The sequence below is a fragment of the Labrus bergylta genome, chromosome 9 (assembly GCF_963930695.1).
Source record: "Labrus bergylta chromosome 9, fLabBer1.1, whole genome shotgun sequence".
In the NCBI taxonomy this organism is placed as follows: Eukaryota; Metazoa; Chordata; class Actinopteri; order Labriformes; family Labridae; genus Labrus; species Labrus bergylta.
In genome coordinates this window covers 5,336,139-5,359,405 of record NC_089203.1, presented here as the reverse complement: position 1 = coordinate 5,359,405, position 23,267 = coordinate 5,336,139, and the positions used below count along the sequence as shown (strand labels likewise).

General features: G+C 40.3%; 1 protein-coding gene across 9 annotated transcripts in view; it reads left to right on the top strand.

Moving 5' to 3' along the window:
- The window catches only part of si:ch211-26b3.4 (connector enhancer of kinase suppressor of ras 2), a 62,198-nt gene that overhangs the window by 8,116 nt on the left and 30,815 nt on the right, over positions 1 to 23,267 (top strand). For all 9 annotated transcript variants that reach the window (XM_065958910.1, XM_065958913.1, XM_065958916.1 and 6 more), the window contains 6 exons: positions 6,236 to 6,399; positions 14,143 to 14,345; positions 15,378 to 15,465; positions 16,546 to 16,587; positions 22,053 to 22,172; positions 23,167 to 23,226. In XM_065958910.1, coding sequence (XP_065814982.1) covers positions 6,236 to 6,399; positions 14,143 to 14,345; positions 15,378 to 15,465; positions 16,546 to 16,587; positions 22,053 to 22,172; positions 23,167 to 23,226 — 677 coding nt within the window. The remainder of the gene's footprint in view (positions 1 to 6,235; positions 6,400 to 14,142; positions 14,346 to 15,377; positions 15,466 to 16,545; positions 16,588 to 22,052; positions 22,173 to 23,166; positions 23,227 to 23,267) is intronic.

Here is a 23,267-nt window from a genome sequence, read left to right as displayed (position 1 = left end):
CAATTTGGAGAGTTAATAAGCTCCTGCAACACTTTTAGTCGGAATTTAAAGATCATCTTTATTTGATTAGACCGACGCGCTTCGGCTTGTGGCCTTAATCAGGGTCAACAAGAAACACACTGCAAATATAATTTGATTAGGGTAGGTATGACATTGAAAAAATGTAAAGAAAAAAGGTTGAAAAATACATAAATATAACCAATGATAAACATGCACACATATTTTAGCCAATGGGGCAACTAAAAAGATGAATTGGTTAGATGGTTATGTGGTTTTAAACCAATGAACTCTGTCACTGACAGTGGGCTGTCAGTGTTAGCAAACAACCCACCAATAAAATCTGATTTCGCTTCTCTTTGATTATTGGAAGGTGTTTGTTACATCATGCTGTGAGCCCAGGCCAACTCTAAATCCTGAGCACGTACAATTATGTTTCATGACCTACCTCATAACTCTGAGCAAAAAGCAACATGGGACAGTTATTTTTATTTTTTTAAACCAAGCCAATATTTTAAGGACAAGAAAACAAAGAAAAAAACAGCTCTGTGGTTCTGTTGTCCACTAAAATACTTAAATTTCATAAAAAAAGGCCATGAGTATACAAATGTGAAAAAGCTCTGAGCAGAGCTGACACATTCACAGGTTGTGAAGTGACAATGCAGAATGTAAGATGTTTTATGATCTGCCAATTGATGGCATGCTGCATGCAGTGATCTCAATCCCTTTAAATGACACATACAGTTCAGAATAAGAGAACAGTGGCAGACTGTGGGAAGAAAAAACATCAGTCGACTGTTGACAACTGACAAATTTGTGTGTTGAAAAGCTATTTAGAGTGGAAGAACCTGGGAGATAAGAAGGTGATGCCCTGGTTCAGCAAATACTGTTCAATATTAAGCCCCTGAATTGTTGTTGGAAAAACAATATTGACATAGAACACACTGGTGTTTGTAGCCTGCCCTCTGTAGTGACTCCTCACACTCAGGAAGCTGGTTGGAACACAGATTTATATGTTTAAGCTCTGGTGAAATATCTTCTCCCTCATTCAGTCTAGTGTCCCAGGGGAAACCAGAGTAAGCTTCTGACTTGATTACACAGAGAGCCACTTGTGCCATATTGCTCATGCAAAATTACTTTTTGTTTATTTCAAATGCATGCAGGCTGGGATTTTGTTTGATTCTTATTATACTGCAGGGCCGACTTGAGTAAGAGGTCCATTTTTACGCCTCCTGCTGCATATGACGAGGGAATAGACAGCAGGAAGAAAATATTTGTTGCTGAAGATAAAATAACTTCTATCACTTTAATAACTGTCTGGAGAAGTGAGTACCATCAAAGCTGACCTCTATCTTTTAGTTAATGTGTGTGTGTGTGTGTGTGTGTGTGTGTGTGTGTGTGTGTGTGTGTGTGTGTGTGTGTGTGTGTGTGTGTGTGTGTGTGTGTGTGTGTGTGTGTGTGTGTGTGTGTGTTCGGGGCACCATGTGCTATTTCCAGCTGCACATTTGAACTCTGCAGATGAACCCAGATCAGCTGTTAGTCCTCAAGGGGGAGGCTTTTTGACTCATCTCATTGGCTGGCAGCTGTGTGTCAACATGTGTATGTATATGTGTGATTGTAACGTATGTCTCTTTGTGTCCATCTGCATTTCTATGCATGTGCCAGCCCAGTCGAGTGAGTAATAATTCACATATACTGGGTGCAAAAAAAACAAAGTCACATGTCTCTGACATTAAAGAGAATTGGTGCTAAATGTAGTTCAGTCACCTGGGTAACCCATTCATGTCGATGTCGGAGAGCTACATACACATAGTGATATTGCAGTTTGCCAGATAAGCAGTTAAAATCATCCTGGATCTCTTTTTGTATTTTTATTTTATTCATCATTTCTTGATACAACTACAGGTGGAGAGAGGGGAAAAGGTGCATCCAGTGAAGTAGTGCAGGGTGAAGGGATGATCCTCCCTAATCTGTCTCTAATTGGCTAGTACATACTAACTAAATATGTAGAGAGTAGTCTAACATGTAACTGTTCATGACAGAGTCCGTTCATCCTCTGCTGGACGGGTCACTTAAAGAGTACAAATCATTTGGGGGGAAATTTAAGAGTATATCCACTTCTTCAGGCACCACTACACTAGCTGCATTTATTAATAAACAGACACCAGGAAGAGAACAGATTTCATGGCTAGAATAATAAGAGTGACATTTTCCACCTGCAGACAATCTAAGATGTGCAATGATAATATTTGGCAAATATATTTAGACTTTATATTTTGATATGAAGGAAACAAGCCACTGTGTTTCAGACTCGTTTTATTGTTGTAAATGTAGAAGGACAAATGTAAGAGTAAGATGCATTCAATCACTCAACCTTTATTTATATAGTGCCAATTCGTACCAAACGTTGTCTCAAGACACTTTACAAAAAGAGAATATCTGCAGCCGATGATTTTGCAGAGAAAAAAAAAAGGATGTATTGGTAAGGGTATAAAGACTTCCATTTTGAGAAGTAGCCACGTCTTTTTTTTATATATTATTTCTCTCATATCTCTGTTCTAGTGAGGGTTGGAGTTCTCATATTCAGAAATCCTCCTTATCAGCTGCAGGGCTTCCTCGGCTCTGCCTCTGTGATCTCTGCATGGCTGTCTCCGCTCCCATAGCTGCTGGCCAGCTACAGAGATCTGCACGTTCAGTCCACTTGTTCATATCTCTGCCAACACTGCTGATGATTCATAGACTGCACTACACTGTTATTCATCTGAAATAAACATTGTTACATTGAAAGGAATGAAAAGGAGCTCATTTAAATATAATGCTGGAAAGTAGCAGTGTACTTACTCTCATTCAAGAATTAGTCAGCAAGAAGATCTTTATTCAGAAGAAGGCAGAGCTGTTTGGAATTTAATAGCACTGATTTCTGAACTGAGTCTGGGTGTGAGGATAAACAACAATTGAAGGAGAAGTTAACAGACCCACGCAGAGATAATTCATCACGTGAGAGAACATGACTTCACTTGTGCAGTTTAAAAAATTCAAACATTTCTTAGACATGCGGCGCATTAACTTAACCCTCCTATTATCTTTGGGGTCAATTTGACCCCATTCAATGTCTAATGTCTTTAAAGAAATGATTGACATCTTTTTTTGGCTTCATATTTAATGACTTTTCCTAATTTAATGGGGACAACATAAAATTGGCATGATGATATGTTTTCAATGTCCTGTACACACATGTTGTACACATCGGTGTTCTTTGGGGTCAATTTGACCCCAGGCTGTTTAAGCAGGATGCAAAGTCAGGTCAAATTGAGCCGTTTTATATTTTTTCTTAAAATAAAGATTATACAAGAATAAATACTTTCAACTGAAGCTTTAGCTTATTTAAATCCATCTAACTTCTTTAGATTGTGTTTGTTTTTCCTGGGGTTGACCCCGAACTTAATACATTATTTAGGTAGTGGAGGTTTAAATTGCTGGGGTCAAATTGATCCCAAGGATTAAAGATGTTAGTATTTTTGGGTAGCAGGAGGGTTGAGTACAGAATTTAGGTGACTATAAGTAACTTTAGGGGTCTCCATAGACACATATTGCACTTTTATGTGTGTGTGTGTGTGTGTGTGTGTGTGTGTGTGTGTGTGTGTGTGTGTGTGTGTGTGTGTGTGTGTGTGTGTGTGTGTGTGTGTGTGTGTGTGTGTGTGTGTGTGCGTGTGTGCATGCGTACATGCATGTTTTGGTTGTTTTGTGTTCTGTGCTGTGTGCACACTGATGCTCTTTTACAACTGAAGTTCCTAACAGGTAAATAAAGTTATTTCAAGTGAAGCTGATATGAATTGTGCAGATATTGGCTGGACAATATATCAGCCTTTTATTTGATTCTTCCAGGTGATGATTAACCACCATCTTTAGTCCTTTCTGTCCTAACTGACCATATGTTATGCTACATTTTTTAAACTTAAATTTCCCCTAAGCATGACAATTTTTTTTAAACATATTTTACATGAAATGTACACATGATTACCTCATAAAATGACCATTACCATTTTTTATCCGTTTTTGTTTGTATGCCTCTGTATAAAATTCAATCTCAACCTGTTATTTAAGGATTTCTGAATTGTCAGTAACTTATATTGCTGAGGCTTAATCACAGATTATTTCACATCAGAAACATAGAACTGAGATAAGAAATACAGCTATGTATAGAAGATATTTTCCCCCCTACTCTTCATTAATCATACCCTTTTCCCAGTGTTGGTTGGTCGAGGTGAAGGTTCACTTAAAAAGTCGAATCTGCAGAAACACATTTCATCTTCAAAGCTCATCATCATTTCTTTTGTACGTCATGTAAAATTATAATTTCTAAAGTATTTCATAACTACTTATATCAGTGAAATGTGACAGTGTTTATACTTCCATTTGACTCGCAGGGGAGTAAACAAAGTAGACATGAACTCTAAAGTAGAGTTCTTCAAAGTTGAATCAAAGTGCAGCTCTTCAAAGTGCACACACACACACACACACACACACACACACTCACACACTCCTGGAAGTACGTACTGACATTGTCACCAAGTGTTCATTTTCTAAACATTAACACATTTTTAACAACTTCTTAGATATTCTCTAAGTATGATATCTCATCAACCTTGGGTGAGATTACACTGTACTGAGATTCATTCCAACATGTGTGATATGAAGGTTTGCCCATAGGGAATGAATTCTATATAAACTCTTTTGACTTGTTACGCCACAGAGCCTCTTATTGATGTGTTAGACTTACCATGGCTCTTCTGTGTCGTATGCAACAAGATTGTTTGTCCATGTCACTCAGAGCAACAGCACGCTTTTATTCTGTCTCTTGTGTCCCATAAGGAGAGCATGATGCCTTTTGCTCATTCTTTAGACTGTGTGTGTGTGTGTGTGTGTGTGTGTGTGTGTGTGTGTAGTGTGGGGGGGACTGTTAAGGTGCTACCACACTGTCTGCTCTCTGTCAGCATCGCTTCCCTTGGGCATCAGTGTTTTCCTCACAGCTCCACTCGGCTTTAACAACATGCCTCCGCAGAGGGCGTTGAGACCCTGAATAACAACAGCAGTTGTAATTGTATTTGTGTGATTGTGTTGAAGCGTGTGTTCACTGAGAGAAAGAGTGTAGTTTGTTTGTGTTTTTTCCTTGGTTCCATGTGTGTGTATGTGTGTATAGATTTACTTCCTCTCATGCGTATTTGCTCTCTGTGTGTGTGTGTGTGTGTGTGTGTGTGTGTGTGTGTGTGTGTGTGTGTGTGTGTGTGTGTGTGTGTCTGTGTGTGTCTGTGTGTGTGTGTGTGTGTGTGTGTGTGTGTCTGTGTGTGTCTGTGTGTGTGTGTGTGTGTGTGTGTGTGTGTGTGTGTGTGTGTGTGTGTGTCTGTGTGTGTCTGTGTGTGTGTGTGTGTGTGTGTGTGTGTGTGTGTGTGTGTGTGTGTGTGTGCGTTCATTTTGGAGCAGGCTTGTTCATTAGGTCTGTGGGGACGTGCGCTTTCTGCTGACTTTGTTTGGTTTAAAGCCTGAGGCTGGTACTGATCAATAGTATCCCGGACCCCACCACGTCTAAGTCCAGCTGATTGGCTCTCTGCATGGCAGGCGGCCACAGCTTTACAGCAGCGACTCAGACGTCAATATGTTACTCACATCTTTCTAGGCAGGTCTTGGACACACCCTTAATCACTCACAATGTGCATGAAAATGAGCTTGACTTCAAACTCTGAAGACACTAAGAATGCATTGTTTTCTATTTTATTTTGTGTGCAAAAAAAAGCAACATCAAAGGAAATCGTATTACCGCATGATGTACAAGGTATTGGAAAGCCAAACCAACAGCTATGATTTCTAGGTGACAGCTAGCTACCAATTAAGCATCCAGGAATATCCCGTCTTCAGAATAGTGTTAAGCTTTTGTTTCTATAAAAAGTCAAAACAAAGCACATTGTGTGTTTCTGTGTGGGTGTCTATCTGCCCTGATAACTGCATTATGTGAGGCATTTAAGTAGACAAGGATTCAAGGCAGATATGAACTCACCTTTGTATTTCTCTCAGCCAATCATCAATAGTTCCTCCTATTGTTTTTCTCCACTTTGTCTCTGGAGGTGCAGGAATCCCTCTAAAACCCAAATTGGTCCTTCAATTTAGAAAAATCAAACCTGGTGATCGCACACAGTGATAATAGATAGATGCATGCTAACCCGTGTGTCCATGCTCTCCACAGGTCTGGACGACTGTCTCCAGCAGTACGTGAAGAGTTTCGAAAGGGAGCAAATGGGGGGAGAACAGCTGCTGCACATCACCCATCAGGAGCTGGAGGAGCTGGGTGTCACCAGAATAGGACATCAAGAGCTCATCCTGGAAGCTGTCGACCTCCTCTGTGCTCTGGTCAGTCTGCTGCTGTCACTTACTGAAGCTGTAAATCATGCTCTGGGAGGAGGGCGTGTTAGGGTTGTGTAAGATTTAGTAAAGTGTCGTTTCATGTTTATTTTTGCTGTTCTTTTTACGATCTCATTTGCTTTTTGAGTGTGATTTTTACAATTAATGGGTTTTACTTTAATCCGTCTTACAATGTAATGTATATGTTGGACCTTTTACAGAACACTCCGGTCACAAATAAATCGATGGCTTACATGCCAAGAACATATTTTATTCCCTACTACTATCGCTTTCCATTAGGGCAGTTTCTGACATGAATGGGTGATGAACCCATTATCGTTGTTCGGCACATGGATATCAGTTCAGGACATGGTCCATTTCCAAGTGTAAGGCTGAAGTTTAGACCTTATTATTCAGGCAGTTTTTTGCTACAGCTGTTTTAGGTTTTGTGCCAAAAATCTAAGATGTCTAATGAAAAAAAAACGTTTTTGCTTTTGATGCTAAAAGTCATGGATCATATTCAGCTTAGTTATTTTATTTCAAACCACACTCAGCCCCAGCATCCGCCATTAGACCAGCATCTGTTCACCAGTCAATCACAGAGCTGACATATAGAGACAGACAAGCAGCCATACTACTATAGAGTCCCCAATTAACCTTACCAGCATGTCTCTGGACTGTGGGAGGGCGCCTGGAGAGAACCCACGTATGCACAGGGAGAACATGCAAACTCCACACAGAGAGGCCCTTTCTGAACCTCCTCAGCACTAACCACTGCACCACTGTGCAGCCATTATGTACGAACAAGTAATTAACATTAGTGTAATTAAAGAAAAACCTGTGTGGTTCCCCAAAATTCTAAGAATACATTTATTTTGGATGAAGACATTTTCACAGGTAGAAGGCTTTCTATATATGTGGTTGTTTATTTTCCCCGACCAGTAATTGATATCAACTAAAGAAATGGCTCGAGAAGTCATTTTGTTCCTACTTTGTGTGTACTTCCTCGGTCACTGCTGACTGTCTGTGCTGTGGCCATGCTCAGGATTAGGGATTTAGGGGGAATTAGGTGCTACTCTCCCAGAGCGAGATAGATAGAGAGGGAGGTAGAGAGAGGGAGGAAGAGGAAGTAAAAGTGAGAGGGAAAAGAGAGAGAGTATGTAGAAAGAGTATGCAGGATGCATCTTATCTCCCAGGCACACATGGCTGGATTAGTTGGGACTGTTTAAATGTGTGAGAGAGTGTGTGTGGGCGCCCCATGCTTGTTTGTTTGTGTGTGTGTGTGTGTGTGTGTGTGTGTGTGTGTGTGTGTGTGTGTGTGTGTGTGTGTGTGTGTGTGTGTGTGTGTGTGCGTGCGTGTGTGCGTGTGTGTGTGTGTGTGCTAATCAGCATCTCTCCTCATTCAAACGTTCCAGCATTAGGGTGAGTGTCCCAGAGCAGCAATCTCCATATGTTTCTGCACACACATAAATGTGCACACACACCACACATATGTAGGGATTCCAGGTCCACAAGATGTGTCCCTCACACTGCTGCTAGGCGTCATATCTGTGTTACACCTCAAGTTTTACCCTTTGTAGTTTTGTAGTGCTATCTTTCCTATTATCAAGATTAACTCTACTCTCTACAAGCTGATTGGTGAGATGTGTTTGGGTGGTTTGAAAACACGTTAGCAGTTGGAGAGAAATCATGAGCCAATCGTAAAAGGTTTACAGTAAATCCTTACTCGGCTGATTGAATTTGAAAGGAATTTCCAGGTCAGCAGAAAAATATCAACCAAACTGTCAACAATGATCAATTAAAGCGTGCCTTCATATGTCAAACTTCCTATAGGTTTTGTGTATTCTAACAATTTTCATGGGCAAAGTTAAGTTGACTATTTGTTTCTATTTTGGGTAAATTCCTTCTGACTTAATGGCAGGTTTGGTAATTTTCTCCAGATAGACTTTTTAAGATTGTGGTTGAAATTGTCTTTAGGTTCTGACAGAAGTTAATAACTCATGTTCTCTGAAAAACGAACAAAGAAAATCCGTCATCTGCAGCAGTTGTAAGCCTCTATAAACGTCGACCAATATCTGCCACAAGGTACCAATCTGATGAACCAATCAGACGCCTCCCTGTCTCCCTGTCACCGATGACAGAGTTTATTCTGTGAGTTTGTCGATAGCTGTTGTGAGTAGTAAAATTGTCAAGTGATGGGCGTGGCTTATGAGGGAGCATAGAGGGGAGGGGGTGGGTGCAGACGGAGCACTGAGGGAATGCTACTTTCAAAATCATGCTAGTTTTCAGAAAATACCAACCCTGCCTTTAATAGAGCGCCACAGGAATGAGTCCTAAAACCCAGAAGTAAGTTAGCATTTGAGCGCCATGGGGTCTATCGATTTTGAATGGGTTTGTGGTTAGTCTGTGGTTAACACAAGTTTAAGAGATGTTGCTGTTTTGATAGACCACATAAACTACGTTAGGTAATACCCCCACTTGTGAATTTTGAAGTTTTTACTCGTCTTTAAAAAGGCGGTTGCTAACAAGTGGCTAAATGTGACTACAGTGGTTGTCAGGGACATTAAACGTCATCACGCCGGACACAGAGGCCGGGAACTCTCTCACTAGTCGGAGATGTCTCCTGTAGGTTTAATCTTTAGGTTAAGTGAATATTATGTTAGTAAACTATTTATTAAGCTACATGGATTAGTTTATCAGAGATCACCTAACGCATAACGGTAGTGACGTCACAATCATCCGACCGTGGTGTAGTTAGCTTGTAGCATAACGTTAGCTTTTTACTTCTGTCGGCTGCATTAACGCTTCAAACGTCATAAAAATGGTGTTCATCTGTGAAGATTATCCTGCTGAACAAAACGCCTACGCTTCATAAACGTGCGTTTGCCACAGAGATATTTTCTGTTTTCCTGGTGAATTCTGTTTTCCTGGTGAATTCTCGTTAGACCCCATCGCGATGCTACTTCCGTGTTAATAAAATACGTCATATGGTTTGTTCTCTATTGTTGGCCGTTTTAAAACTAATCATGCCGCTGCTCATTTTAGATTACTTGAACTTGGTTGTAACTTTGTTGAACTGCATCGTTCTGAGACCATACACACTGTTTTTTGGAGTAAAACATTTTCATAATCAATAGGAAAGACGTCCCAAACTTTAAAAAAGAGACCCTTTTATAAAAAGTTATAATAAGACAGAATTATGCTTTAAGGTTGCCTCAGGGAAAAGCAAATCTCAACCGTCCTCCTCTCATTAAGTGTACTCTCCAGACAACAACAAAAGTGCAGCCCTATAGTACCTGCGGATATTGTGAATATTTTAAAAGTTCAGTATGGGATGGTTAACCGTTGTCAGCAATATAAGCCATCATGTGGAGAGTAAAACCCGGCTCCCCTGGCTCAACCGTTATGCTTTTCTGGTCCTTCTGCAGTTAAAATGGGGAGCTTCTGTAACCCTGGATCAATGCAAGTTCCAAGCGCTGACTGGGCTTTAAGCCTTGTTGTAAATGTGGAAAGTCCCTTCTGTAAGGTCTATAGGTCTATACAATCACGTTTTTGCCCCTAGCAACTATGCTAAGTAGGTTTCAGGGGGGTTCAGAGATTTGACAGCTGAATGTGCTGAGGAACGGGAATAACTTGAGAATAAAATGTTGATCAAGCCAAAATCTGGATTGAATACGTTTACAATGACATTAGCATAAATGTATTATAGAAAAGAAGTTAAAAAGCATTTTACTCTGTAAAAAATACACAAGAGATCTCCAAATAGCCCCTTTCTTTCTCAGATATTCAGAGTCTGTAGCAAAACTGCAATAAATTGCAATAATATAATATTACCTTTTAAACCTTACATGGTATAAGCAGATAAATACTACAGCTTCTTTCAGACACAATTATTTTATTTATCATGGCTGCAGCTAAATGTGATCATATCATGTATCTTATTGCAACGCATTGTATCTGGCATAACCTGGCTGAGTGGAGGACAGTAGCAAGATGTAAAACTCAAATTCTAATTGCTGGTTATGCCTTTCTGTATCTTGTATAATAATGTATCATACAGACTGTAACTGTATCTGCACCATCAGAATTAGCAGATACATCTTATCTTGTCTTATGTTATCTTGGTTTCTCTTGTCCTATCATATTTTATCATACATGACATCGTGTTGTATTGTATAATATTGTAGCTGGCATTTCCTGGCTGAGCACTGGCTATGCCTATTTGTTAAATATATCATACAGGTTGTTACTTTATATTCACCATCGGTTCTGTTTAAGGACAACTTCCTCCCTAGGTCTTTCAATAAGTTTCATTTAAAAACCAAGTCCACTGTCCTTCAACTAGAGTGGGTCAGACTTTATACCACTTATTTATTTTCCTTTGCTCTGATGGTACAAGCTGAATGACATTCCTAAATAACAGTTGGCTAAAGGCACAGATACAACCTGTGCAGCTCAACAGTCACACAAACACTTTCACATCTATCAGGAATTTAGTATTTTTAATCAGTGTAATGTTTGTACCAAACAGAGTGAACCCGAGGACCTGGAGGAAAACCCACTAAGACTGACAGGATGTTCGGCCTCTTTGTCAAATCCTCTTACAATACAAATAAGTCTTAAGCAAGTCTGAACTTAAAATATGTTGGCATCATTTCATTATGATAATTAACTGTTTTATGTTTGGAATATGTCCCAATTCTCCTCTTGTTCTGCTTTTGTTCTGGGAAAGTGATTCATGCTGTCATCTTGTCCTTTCATGCATATTAGTCAGCTTTCTATGTTGGTTTCTATCAAGTGCTACCCTGTCTGACTCAAACTTGATTTCTCAAATCCTCTTGGTTATGTAAAAGTTATTAAATAGTTGGCCATCATTTCTATTCTAAATCCTTTTCATCTATATTAGAACCTGAATGCTAATCAGACGGGAGTACTTCTGTTCCTGATAAGAAAGCATTAGTGAGCGTTGAATGTAAAGTTACATTATGTCCCCAGAAAGTTCTGTGTTGATGCTCTTTTTACAATTGTCTCTGATTGGCCTAGAAAAACTAATGTCAGTGTTTCATCAGTCTCATTAAAACATTTGTGCCAAACAAATCAAAACATGTAAAAAGCCCTGTTATATGCATTATGTGGAAAAAGGCAGTGCTTTGTTTGCGAACACTAAGTGTAAGAGAATTGTAGCAGAACGTGTGTAATGGGTAAAAAAGAAAACCTGCTGCAAGAAAACAATCATCATCATACAAAAATCATATTCCTGAGTTTATCACAGATCCTCCAAGCTGAAAGCATGACACTCATAGTCTATATATACTGTACTTAATGATGTTAGACACTGTCCATTTTGGTGCAAGCTGTCTACAAAAGCTGACCGAGCAGTGAAGCAACGGTGAATACTCTACTTTAGCAAAGAAAAGGATTAGAGGGTGAAGTCTCCTTTTTTATAATCGAAGTATTTCATAAACGATGTCTGAATGTGAATCTGTGAACAATGGTAGCAATATCAGCATAGAGAAGAGGCCACTCCACACATGGCTGCTATGGCAACCACATCGACTTGAAGGTGGAGGGGTGGTTGCTCTAATGGCATCGCCCTCTTACTGTATTGATTTGACACACACAGGCACACATATGCACGCATTGCTCAAATTATTTTTTTCTCCGTTTCTCCACACACACGCTCAAAGTCATTCAGACGTCCGACACAGGGCATTATTCCCTCACTTCATCTCAGCTCTCTGTCCTCCGGAGAGAGACGCACAGATCGAATCATAGGACAGGCTAATTACAGCTGTGCAAACATGTACACTCTTGTTTCATGTATACATCTACATTCACACAGGATACAGAAGATTATACAGAAAACAGAGTATGCATGACCCAGTTTCAGTGATATTCATTGCTGGGTGCTCTCTCTTTCTCCCTCTCCCTCTCCCTCTTGTCTTCTGCCTCTTCTTCCTCAATTCCCCCCCCCCCCCCCCCCCCCCCCCGCCCCCCATCTTTCTCTCTCCATCGCCACTGTGAAACCCTCTCTCCTTTGTAGTCACTGCGGTCGTGACTGTGTAGAAAAGATCTAGAGGCAGAGGAGGAATAGATATGTCTAGCTAAGCCTGTGCATCTCACTATACAGGGATGTGTATGTGTGTGTTTGTATGTGCATGTAGCCTTTGTGTCAGCAGGAATCAGGCTCTGTCAGGCAAGACATGACTGTAGGTGCCTTGGGACACTGAGCAATGTGGCTCAGTGGGTCTGTTTGTGCATGTGTGTGTGTGTGTGTGTGTGTGTGTGTGTGTGTGTGTGTGTGTGTGTGTGTGTGTGTGTGTGTGTGTGTGTTTATTTAAAAGGGTCACAGTGCAGTAATGGGAAACTCAACAGGCCTAGTATTCTTATTTTGTGAAGAGAGTTGCTGTTTTGTCAAAATTTGAAGGCTTTTTCAGAAAAAGTCATTAAAATTTCAGTTCACTTTGCTCAAAATAACTACTTACTGTGTAATAAGGGTAGATGCTTTTTTTCTGTTCAACTTAACAAACCAGTGGAACAACATTTTTTGGGGACAGATAAAAGCACATATGTGCAACATAAGCTGTAAACATTGAAATTATATTGCAGTTGACATCTGTTCCTTTTAGAGCTTCCTTAACAAGACTGACATGTGAAGAGTAATATATCTCGTGTGTGAAGTATCAGACGAGAAGCAGGGAGGTTATTAGCTTAATTTAGAACAGAGACTAGCAGCAGGGGGAGACAGCTAGCTGTGCTAGCTCAAAAAGGTAAAACATGTATGTTTTACTTGTTTGGCTCATGCACTGACAGAAACGTCAGGATGTGTTCTGGTGTAACATTTTTTTAAAGACTATTTTTGGGGTCTTTTTGCCTTTATTAGCTATGACAGCTTGAGAGAGACAGGGAATATGGGGAGAAAGAGTGGAGGATGACGTGCAGAGTAGCATCAGGTCCAGAAATTGAATTGAACCAGTGCAACATGGACTATAGCTTCTGTACTCGGAGCATTCGCTCTAACATCCGAGCTAAGCTGGCGCCCTGTGGTGTAACATTTCTTGATGTAGCGTAAAGTGACTGTCTTGAATCTCAGTGCCACAATGAGTTAGCCAGGTGTGTTAGCTTCACTGGTCCTGTTGTTACTTACAGTACCACAATCAGTAATTGAAACAACTTCCTTTGTTTAGAAAATATAGTGTTAAAGTGTTGAATTTTGGAACAAAACATTAATCTTAGATCTAATATAAAGCACTGGTGAGAGTCGAACTAGCTGTTTCTCACAGCTTTTAGTCTTGAGGCTAAACACTTACTAATTCCAGCTCAGTAGGACTTGACACATAGATGTGAGAGTTCTTCTTTACTCTTTAATATTTTACCTGTAACCTTTTCTTTGACCTATGATACAACAATTATCTGCAACAAGTTACCTTAAAACTATAATTTACAACACAAGGCACAGCCTGTGTAGCAAAAACAGCATGTTAGCAGATCAGCCGTAGATGCTACAAGAGAGAACTACAAGAGATGTGTTCTAGCAGTAAGTCACACATGACACAGTCATTGTAGTTAAATAATGGGTGAAAAAATAATCTGGGAGCATTGATTACAATACACGCCTATACTCCTAGTCACTCTTAAACCAGAGAGTGAAGACTGAATAGGTGTCTGAAGGTCTCCTGGGTTCCTTTTAGAAACTCTGATTAATATTCTGCGATTTTACTTCTAAACAGAATCTATTTGTTTGTCCTCTAGAACTATGGCCTCGAGACAGAGAATCTCCGGACGTTGTCCCACAAGCTCAATGCTTCGGCGAAAAACCTCCAGAACTTCATCCTGGGTCGGCGGAGGGGCGGACACTACGATGGACGAGCTTCTCGGAGGTTACCCAATGACTTCCTCACCTCGGTGGTCGATCTGATAGGAGCAGCCAAGAACCTTCTAGCATGGCTGGACAGGTAGGGACGACACCTCAGTTAGTCAAATGAATTTAGGAATTGGTTAATTCAAGTTCAACCAAGTAAGAATGTTGCAAAAAATCAACACATACAAATTCAATTGTAATGAACAACCAGTTACTTTTACTACATAAGAGCTGTACATTATATTTACTGTTGGAATAAATGTTTTCAACCATCTTCCATGCAGGCTGATGATGACTTACTTTATCTTCATATATTTTAATATTCTGAGGATTGTTAAAAGGTGCAAAATGTGCTTATTTGTCTTGTTTCTGAGCGTTAGATGAATCCCACATTATATCTGTTGATTAAGTATTAAGCTTCAACAAGACGCAGCTTAGCTTTGCCTAGCACCATTTGTGAGCTAGCAAAGCCAGCAAGCTCAATGTCAGATAGACATGTGAGTGGTATTGATCTTTGACCCTCTTCACTACTGAGGGGACGCACTGTAGTGGACAAATAACAAATGATTTCCTAGATGTAAAAACCGGGTATGTTGTGTGCTGTTATGGTGAGGTTTTTGAACAGCTGATGGAACCGTATGTAGCTGAGGACAAATACAAATAAAGTTACGACGAGCTTGAGTAGATCCCTGGGCTTCACAGCCTCCTGGCCATGATAGAAAGGCAAATATTGTTGTTTGTCTTTATCACCTGCTCCTGCGCTCTGTGTGGAGCACAGAACAGATTTTATTTCTCTTTTTCTCTTGTCCTATCACGGCTTTAGATCACACTGTTAGCAAATAAATGAAATGAGCAGAATATCCTACAAACGCAAACATGATAGAAAGATAGAATATGATGTGCTCATATTGATTTAAATACAATTCCACCCTTAAGAAAGACATTATCCAATTTCTAATCCCTCACTGGCAGGAGAAGTTGATACAGAACAGCACCAACATTTTGAATGAGATCATGTCCAGTCGTTTATCAGACGTTCAACTGATGTTCAATTTATCTTCAATGGTTTCACATGTATTAGCCTCATCATAAACTCTTTCTCTTTTTTCTTTTGTGTCTGTTTCAGGTCTCCGTTTGCCAGTGTGACAGAGTATTCATTACTGAAGAACAACATTGTGCAGCTCTGCCTAGAATTAACAACCATTGTACAACAGGTACTTACACACACATGATGCCTGCATGCATCACGCAGTCATCATTGATTCAGCTTGTTGTGGTTTGAAGCTCATTTCCAAAGATTAGATCATGAGTTCAACATGTGTCAACTGCCACAGGCTATTTGCAGCATGGCTGACGGGACCTGCAGCTCTCAGTAACACCCTTAGGCAGAGTGCTCATTGACTCATCCTGTGTTTAACTTATGGCCACTGATGGAGAATGAACCATGGGTCTTTTTGTCCCTTCATTTCCTGTCCTCTGTCTGCTCCCCCTCTGGCTCTCTCCCTCATGTTGATTCACCACATTTCGACACACATATACACTCTTACAAAATAAAACTGGAGCTACATGCATACACACTCTGATATTGTAGAAATCTCATTGTTTGGACAGAAACTATGCCTGTTCTCCTGGACCCCGTCCATGTCCTCCCTGTAAGAGCTGCTTAGAGAGTATCAGAGTTGGGTTTGTATGTGTGCCCAGAGTGAATCCTGGAGGCGCATAGATAACACCCATTCCCTCTTGCAAGGGCCAAAGGAGAGGGAGGAGGAAGGGGCCACTGTAGGGCCACAATGGGCCAAATAAACATGTGGTTGCCAGGTTGCAGCGAGACAGACAAAGGTGGCAGTGAAACCCGCAATAATGCATCAAACAGATGAATTAGCTGCTACCATGCACATCTGGTGGATTCAGTGGGCTGCTTTCCCAGAAATAGATTAACTATCAGCTATCGTTAAATAACAATCTGTCATGTTCAAATAATGTCGTTTCTAAATCCTGCGGTGGCTCATGGAGCTCCAGGCTGCAGAATAGATCCAGAACTAGTCAATCCAGTATTTAAGTCTTCCTAGATTATGAAGTACTGTTCATAATGTGGAAAGTTAGAAATTAAATACCTGACTGTTGATGTTTGCCCTTGAAAAGGAAGTCATCTATTTTTTTTCCTGTTGGACAATTTCCATCTCTCCTGGTTGTTATATTTGGAGGAGATATTTGAGCTTGTGTCTGGATGTTCACATTGATGCTCGAACCCCTCTCATGTTTTATTCTATTTTTCTGTCTTCTCTTCTTGACAGGATTGCACTGTGTATGAGACGGAGAATAAGATCCTCCATGTGGTAAGTTTATTTAAAAATACATTTGTGCTACAACTATATCTAATCTTAGCTTGAACTGACTTTTTCACTCTCTTGCCAAGAGTTCAATACCAAGTTTTAATACCACTATTTTATCTGTATATTAAATAGTAAGGTCTGGAAATGTAAAGAAATAGCCAGACTGGTACTGCATGAAGATAACAACATTAACTTCCTTGATTGAAACTGTTCTTCTAAGTTCTTGTCTCCATACAAAACATACAAAACATTACAAAAACTGAAATGTTTATAACTAACTTCAGACAGAATCATCTGAGCCTTTTCCACTGACTGTGCTGAGCTAAGCTAAGCTAACAGATCCCACTAAGGAGTGATATCAATCTTTTTATAAGTCCCTCTGTTAAAGAGAAAACCAAATGACAAACAATTCCTTCAGTTAAATCACTGTATGGTGGGCATTTTCTTTTGTTATGTTGCTCTGATAGCACATTTTTTATAATGTTGAAACAAATTTAAGGGAAAAAAAATATCCAAGAAGAAACACATTCGAGGGATGTCTGTGAATGTGCGTATGCATTGATGGTTTTTTGTATGTATGTTAGAGTTTTGTGTATGTGTGTTTGTGTGTGTGTCTGTGTGTGCATGCATGTGTGTGTGCGTGCATGCGTGTGTTTGTGCATGTGTGTTTGTGCGTGTGTGTGTGTGGGAATATGCAACCTAATTGTGTGTTGCATGTTAAAGTCCAAGCAAGCCTGGGGCCTTTTAAGAGCTCCAGTTGAATGTGTTGTGTGTGCGTGTGTGCAGTGTGAGTGAGTGTGTGTGTGTGTGTGTGTGTGTGTGTGTGTGTGTGTATGTGCGTGCGTGCGTGCGTGCGTGCGTGCGTGCGTGCGTGTGTGTGTGTGTGTGTATGTGCGTGCGTGCCTGCATGTATGACTGAAAACTGTCTGTGTCCTCGTGTGAAACTGAGTGAGCAGCGAGTGTCTGATCCAGACTGACAGTTGGATTTGGGACACTTCCTGCTGCCATTCAAGGTCAGGTGGAGGAAACCAAATAAAATGTTGGCAGGGGAAGTTAATCGAAAAAATCATCTTGAAATGGTACTCCAAGTCATAAATCCCAGCTCAGATCTTTTGTCAGAAGAGTGATATTCCATTTAGCATTTCTTTTATAAACAAGTATTATGTTGACCCCAACACAGTGCAATGTCCCCCGTGTCAACATAACTCCCCCCTTTAGCTTTTAGGTTGTTGAACTATGGCTGCTGTTTACCTTTCTTGTTAAACGCCTGTTAATGACACATCCACATTCTTAAAATGGCTCTGCACATGTGTGCACACAAACATTACTACAAACATTACCCACACATTACTTAGTGTGTAATGTGTGGGAGGTTCATGTGTGAGAAAAGGAGACAGCAAGAAGGGAGTGACAGAGAAGGAGGAGGTGTTTGATTTCAGATAATGCCTCCTCACTGATAGTTGTTACTTTGAGTTTTAGAAATGAATAAAGTGACTCGGACATTAAACCTACACAACACAAATAGGAGTGAATACATCTTCAAACTTCCGAGGCGCGCACACACATACACACATGGGTTGTAGCTAATGATCACAGTTGAGATTATGCCTTTTAACACTCACGTATCATGCTGTGCTCATGATGGATCATGTTGGGTCTTTATAAATAATGAAACAAAGAGGACAGTCTAGATCTGCTCTTTTCATAAAGTGTCTTGAGAAAACATTTGTTATGAACTGGTGCTACACAAATAAAGATAGATTTATATTATAAGAAGAGGGAGAGTGACGAACTCACTGTTAAAAGACTCAAAGTGGACATTATATGCTAACTATTGCTTGATATTAACAACACTATATATTATATATAACTGATTTTACATACAGAAATTGCATGTCAATTGTTCTAAATAAGTTCTTTCAAATATTTGTTGATGAATGTCTGTCTTTAGGTTTGCACATTTCTTTGTGAAACTTGCTGTAGGCTTTTTGTGAGACTCTATATTGTAACATGGCATTAAAATAAATGTTACTAATTAGTAGTGTTCACCACCTAGTGAAGGTTTCAGTCTCGTCTTGGAATCAAAAGTATTTCTTGTCTCGGTCTCAGACTGGGTGGACTCTGGATTTTAAAGACTGGTCGAGACCACCACTGACAGGCTATTTTTAGTCATTACTGTGATTAGAAGGGAAACACCTCTTTTTAAAAGAACAAATAACTTCATTGAATTCATAATTAGATTTTGGACCCCCTGGTTTTTAGTGATATTTATGGTCTTGGTCTTGTCTCGGTCTCGGTGCACTCCGCTCTCTGTGTTCTTGACTACCAATTGGGTAGCTATCCGCTAACTTATTACGTAACTGGATAATAATCACCAACTCACTGCGAAATAGATGCATAAAGCTGTTATATTTGCCACACCTTGTGTTCTCAAGCATGTGAAAACTGCTCACCTAAAAGCCAATTACAATTCCTGAAGATAAAAAAAAAAACGTTTTTATACATGGAAAATAATCTGTATTTAGGATTTTTCATTTAATTTTCATACAGCATTGTCATGTAAGCACTGGGTTTGGACACATTTTTAATCAAGCTAACTGTGATACCATCTATACACCCACAGTTAGCTAATGCAGATTCATAACTTTCTACAGGGGAACTAAAAACATCTACTAGCTAACTTATAATTCAAAACTACTAGCTGACTAATAAGCAACTAGCCAATTATCAGAAAATGCAGGGATGGTGAATATTTTGTGTATAAACACAGTTTTTTAGTTATTTAGACTGTAGTGACCAAAAACAGGACAATGATATCTTCTTTACAGAAGTCAAAAGTAGAAATACATCGATCTGCTACAGCATTAATATGATGCTTTAGTGTTATTGCATTGCTTACATCAAATAATATAAAAATCGCATTTTCCTTTTGATATCTCAAAATAATTTGCTCAGATTTCTTATTTTATAACTATCATACTTATGGAATTCTTGTACAATAACTAGTAAGTAGAATATTTCTTAAATACTTTTACAGATTTTCTTTATAAACACAGGACATACTGGAGTGTATTCACATGGTGCTGTTGGCAGTTTGAAATAAGTAAAGTGTGTTTGTATTTTGATGGAGACAGACACACAGTATAAGGAGAGTATCCAGCATCCATTCTGCACACACACTGTTTAATGCTCAGGTCAGCGCTGCCTTTGCTACTGTAATGGTAGTCATACGTTTGTCAGCTTCTTCTCAATAATGCAAAACTCACTGCTCCTCTGCTCTCCTCCAGACTCGGGCCTGCAGCGATCAGATGGACAGGGAAACTGTGTGATTTTGTGTGTGTCCTCCTGTGTGTGTGTGTGTGTATGAGAGGGAACACAGAGATCAGATATGAGCATGTGTGAGTCTGTGTGTGTGATGGAGCGTGAAGTGTGTATGAATATGTGTGTGTTTTTATGTGCTTGCATGCATAAGGATGAGGGGAATTACATAAGACTGTCCTAGTTGTGTGTTTTTCCTTTCCCTTGTTTTCTCCCCTTTCCTCTCGGACTCACCCCCCCCCCCCACCTCCCACCTCCCTGACTCCCTGCTCCTCTCTTCCACCCTCCCTCTCTTCATTCCCACTATGTCTACGGTCAGGTTCATATTTTTCCGCACCATGTATTCTCAAGCATGTGAAGGTGCTGCTTTCAGTGTGTGTTCGCATGTTAACGCGTGTGTGTGAGAGAAAAAAGGTGCGAGCTGTTGAGGAAGAAAGAGTGTGTGGAGCGAGAGATTAATCCATTTGGCAGCCGAGTACGTCTGGCTTTCTGTTTCACTGCTCTTAAATCTCACGCCAGCTATAGCCACATAAGTTAACTATAATGTGCTCTCTGATTCTCCAGAGGCATGTCAGATCAAGGCAGGGTGTGTCACATCTGGAGGAGCCGGTCACCGGCCTTTTGTCTCTCAGCCCGTGATAATCCCAGGTCAGGCTATTAGAACTATGATCAAAGAGGGATACAAGCAGAGTCACTCAAGTGTCGCTTGAGGTTTTCAACAGGGAACTTCACATGCTATTTATAGCTCTATAGACAGGATTAGATATACTGGGGATTTCCTTTCCCCTATACTTACTTTACCCTCCTTTATCTACTCCCCCTTTTTTCAAAACCAAAGGTCAGTGTGTGGATGACATGAGCAGCCTGGGTATCCCGTTATATAATGTGTACTTGTTGACAGAACTGTAAAAAAACAAAACAAATTAAACAGGCAGTGTAATGTTCAAATAACTGACCTAGAAAGGGGATGCATGGTATTTATGAATATGTGAGCGAGAGACACAGAGAGAGAGAGAGAGAGAGAGAGAGAGAGAGAGAGAGAGAGAGAGAGAGAGAGCAGAAGCATCACATCACATGGCCGGCTCACTGGAGATCCTCCACCTTTCTCTTGCAATGAATGAATCATAGGCTCTGAGCTATGGTGTGTGTGTGTGTGTGTGTGTGTGTGTGTGTGTGTGTGTGTGTGTGTGTGTGTGTGTGTGTGTGTGTGTGTGTGTGTGTTAAAGATCTCTATTCATTCCATCACTTTAATCTAGTAATTGCTCATTAGAACTGAGATCAGAAGATTATTTTACGCAGAGTTCATCACTTTCACTCCGCTTGTGTAAATCTAGCCTAGGTATATTCTCTTACATGTTTGTCTGTAATGTGCCAGCGTATGGATGTGCATTTGTGTATGCGTGTGTGTGCATGTGTGCGTGTGTGTGTGTGTGTGTGTGTGTGATGTGCACTAAGTAGCAACGCAATGATGCAAGATAACTAGGGTAACCGTCTCTGTGAGCCCACTCTAGTCAGTCAGCCAAGATTAGAAGGCAGAGATGCCGCTGTAGATAAATTAACTTGCATGCGTGACCAGGCAGACAAATAGCCTGAAAAAACAGCCGAGGAGGCTTCTTAGAACAAAGCGAAGGTGAAGCCATGTTTTTTTGTTTGCCATGCACTGGCTTAGATGTACAGGAGTGTAAAAACAATTACAGCATAGATCATCTTCAAACTGCGTCTGGATGTATTCAAGTGATTTGAGGGTAAAAAATGTTGCCCTTATCTTCTTAAAAAAAAATAACACTTCCCAACAAATGGAATCTGTGCTCTGTAATTTAGATGTTAGGAAATGTCATTGGGGCTCCGCAGGGTTTGGCTGGTATCGGTAGATGTGTTGTCCTGTCTGTTGACGGTGTCTTGTGGGCATGCCTCTGGACTGATTGTGACAGGAAACAGTTTGTGTGCCGCAGCGATGGAAGTGGCGATGTGGAACAATCTGATGAAATGATTTCTGTTTCACCTCCTCCAGCTAGGTCACAGCATCCCTCGCGGACCCAAACCAATCTCAATAACTTTCTGTCTTTCTCTTTTTGTCTCCCCCCCTCTCTCTCTCTCTCTCGCTGTCATATTTTCCCTCCTGCTATCTTTACCTCTGATGACATCTCCAGTGTAAGACCTTAGCGGGGATATGTGACCACATCATCTCTCTTTCGTCTGACTCTCTGGTCTCTCAGTCCGCCCATCTGGAGGTGGTCCACCTTACCAGCATCATGCCCAGTGAAGGCCTGGTGAGGACACAGTGGAGAACGCCCACACATGCTTTCCACCAGAGCTTAAAGATGCACTGATCAATATACTCATCCAAACCAAGCATGGAATCTGTAATAGGAAATACCCTTTATGAACGTTTATTACCTCACTTTGCAGTTCTCCTTATCTCTAACGAGCATGCCATCTTTCAGCTTTTCGGTTTTCTTGCCAACTCCCTCGTCAAAACGTCTTTATAAGGTCAAAGTATGACGATGTTGCATTTCCAAACGCCCCTGAAATGTATGTTGCTGTCATGTTCTAGCTAGGTGAAGTCTATCCCCAGAGGACAAACTTAAGTAATGTCCTCATTAGTATGTAGTGCACAGTTACTCTACTAGAACTGTTTCTACAGCCCAAACATTTTCCTTTCTCAGCAGTTAACAGTGTTTTTACATAACCAGGTCCCGAGTCTCTTCAATGCCCAGGATTAATAATTAAATGTTCAAGGTGTATAAATATACAATGCCTTCCTTTTGCTAGCTTATTCTTTATTTATTGTTATGGGAATTCACCTGGTCAGAACCTGATGTGGTTGCTTTAAAGAATTAAGAGGCTTTAGAGGTGTAAAAAAAAACAATCAGATTGATTCGTCGCTAAGTGCTTTGAGGACAATCAGACTGATGTGAACCAAAAAACTAAAGTCTTTAAAGTCGACCCAATTGAACACCAGAGGGAGTTTTGTCTGAACACGTACTCTTCCATCATCAAAACACACAATATATATCTTCTCTGGGACTGTGAGAATCTGTGACGAGGAGTGTTGAATCTTTGGTCCAGCATGTCATTCCTTTACATTGTTACCTCTCTGTGAGTCATATCTAGACTACACACACAAGACCAAGGCTGGCCCAGAAACACACAGAGACATGGAAGGAGTTTCAAAATGTTGAAAATGCTCACATTGTGTGTTCCCCCCTGTGTATGCTGCGTTATACTGAATCTTATTTCACTGCATGTGCTCTTGTATTTTAGGGGATGTACATCAAATCGACGTATGATGGACTCCATGTCATCACAGGAACCACAGAGAATGTGAGTTTTTTTGTACACTAAGTCTGAAGCCACCACATATT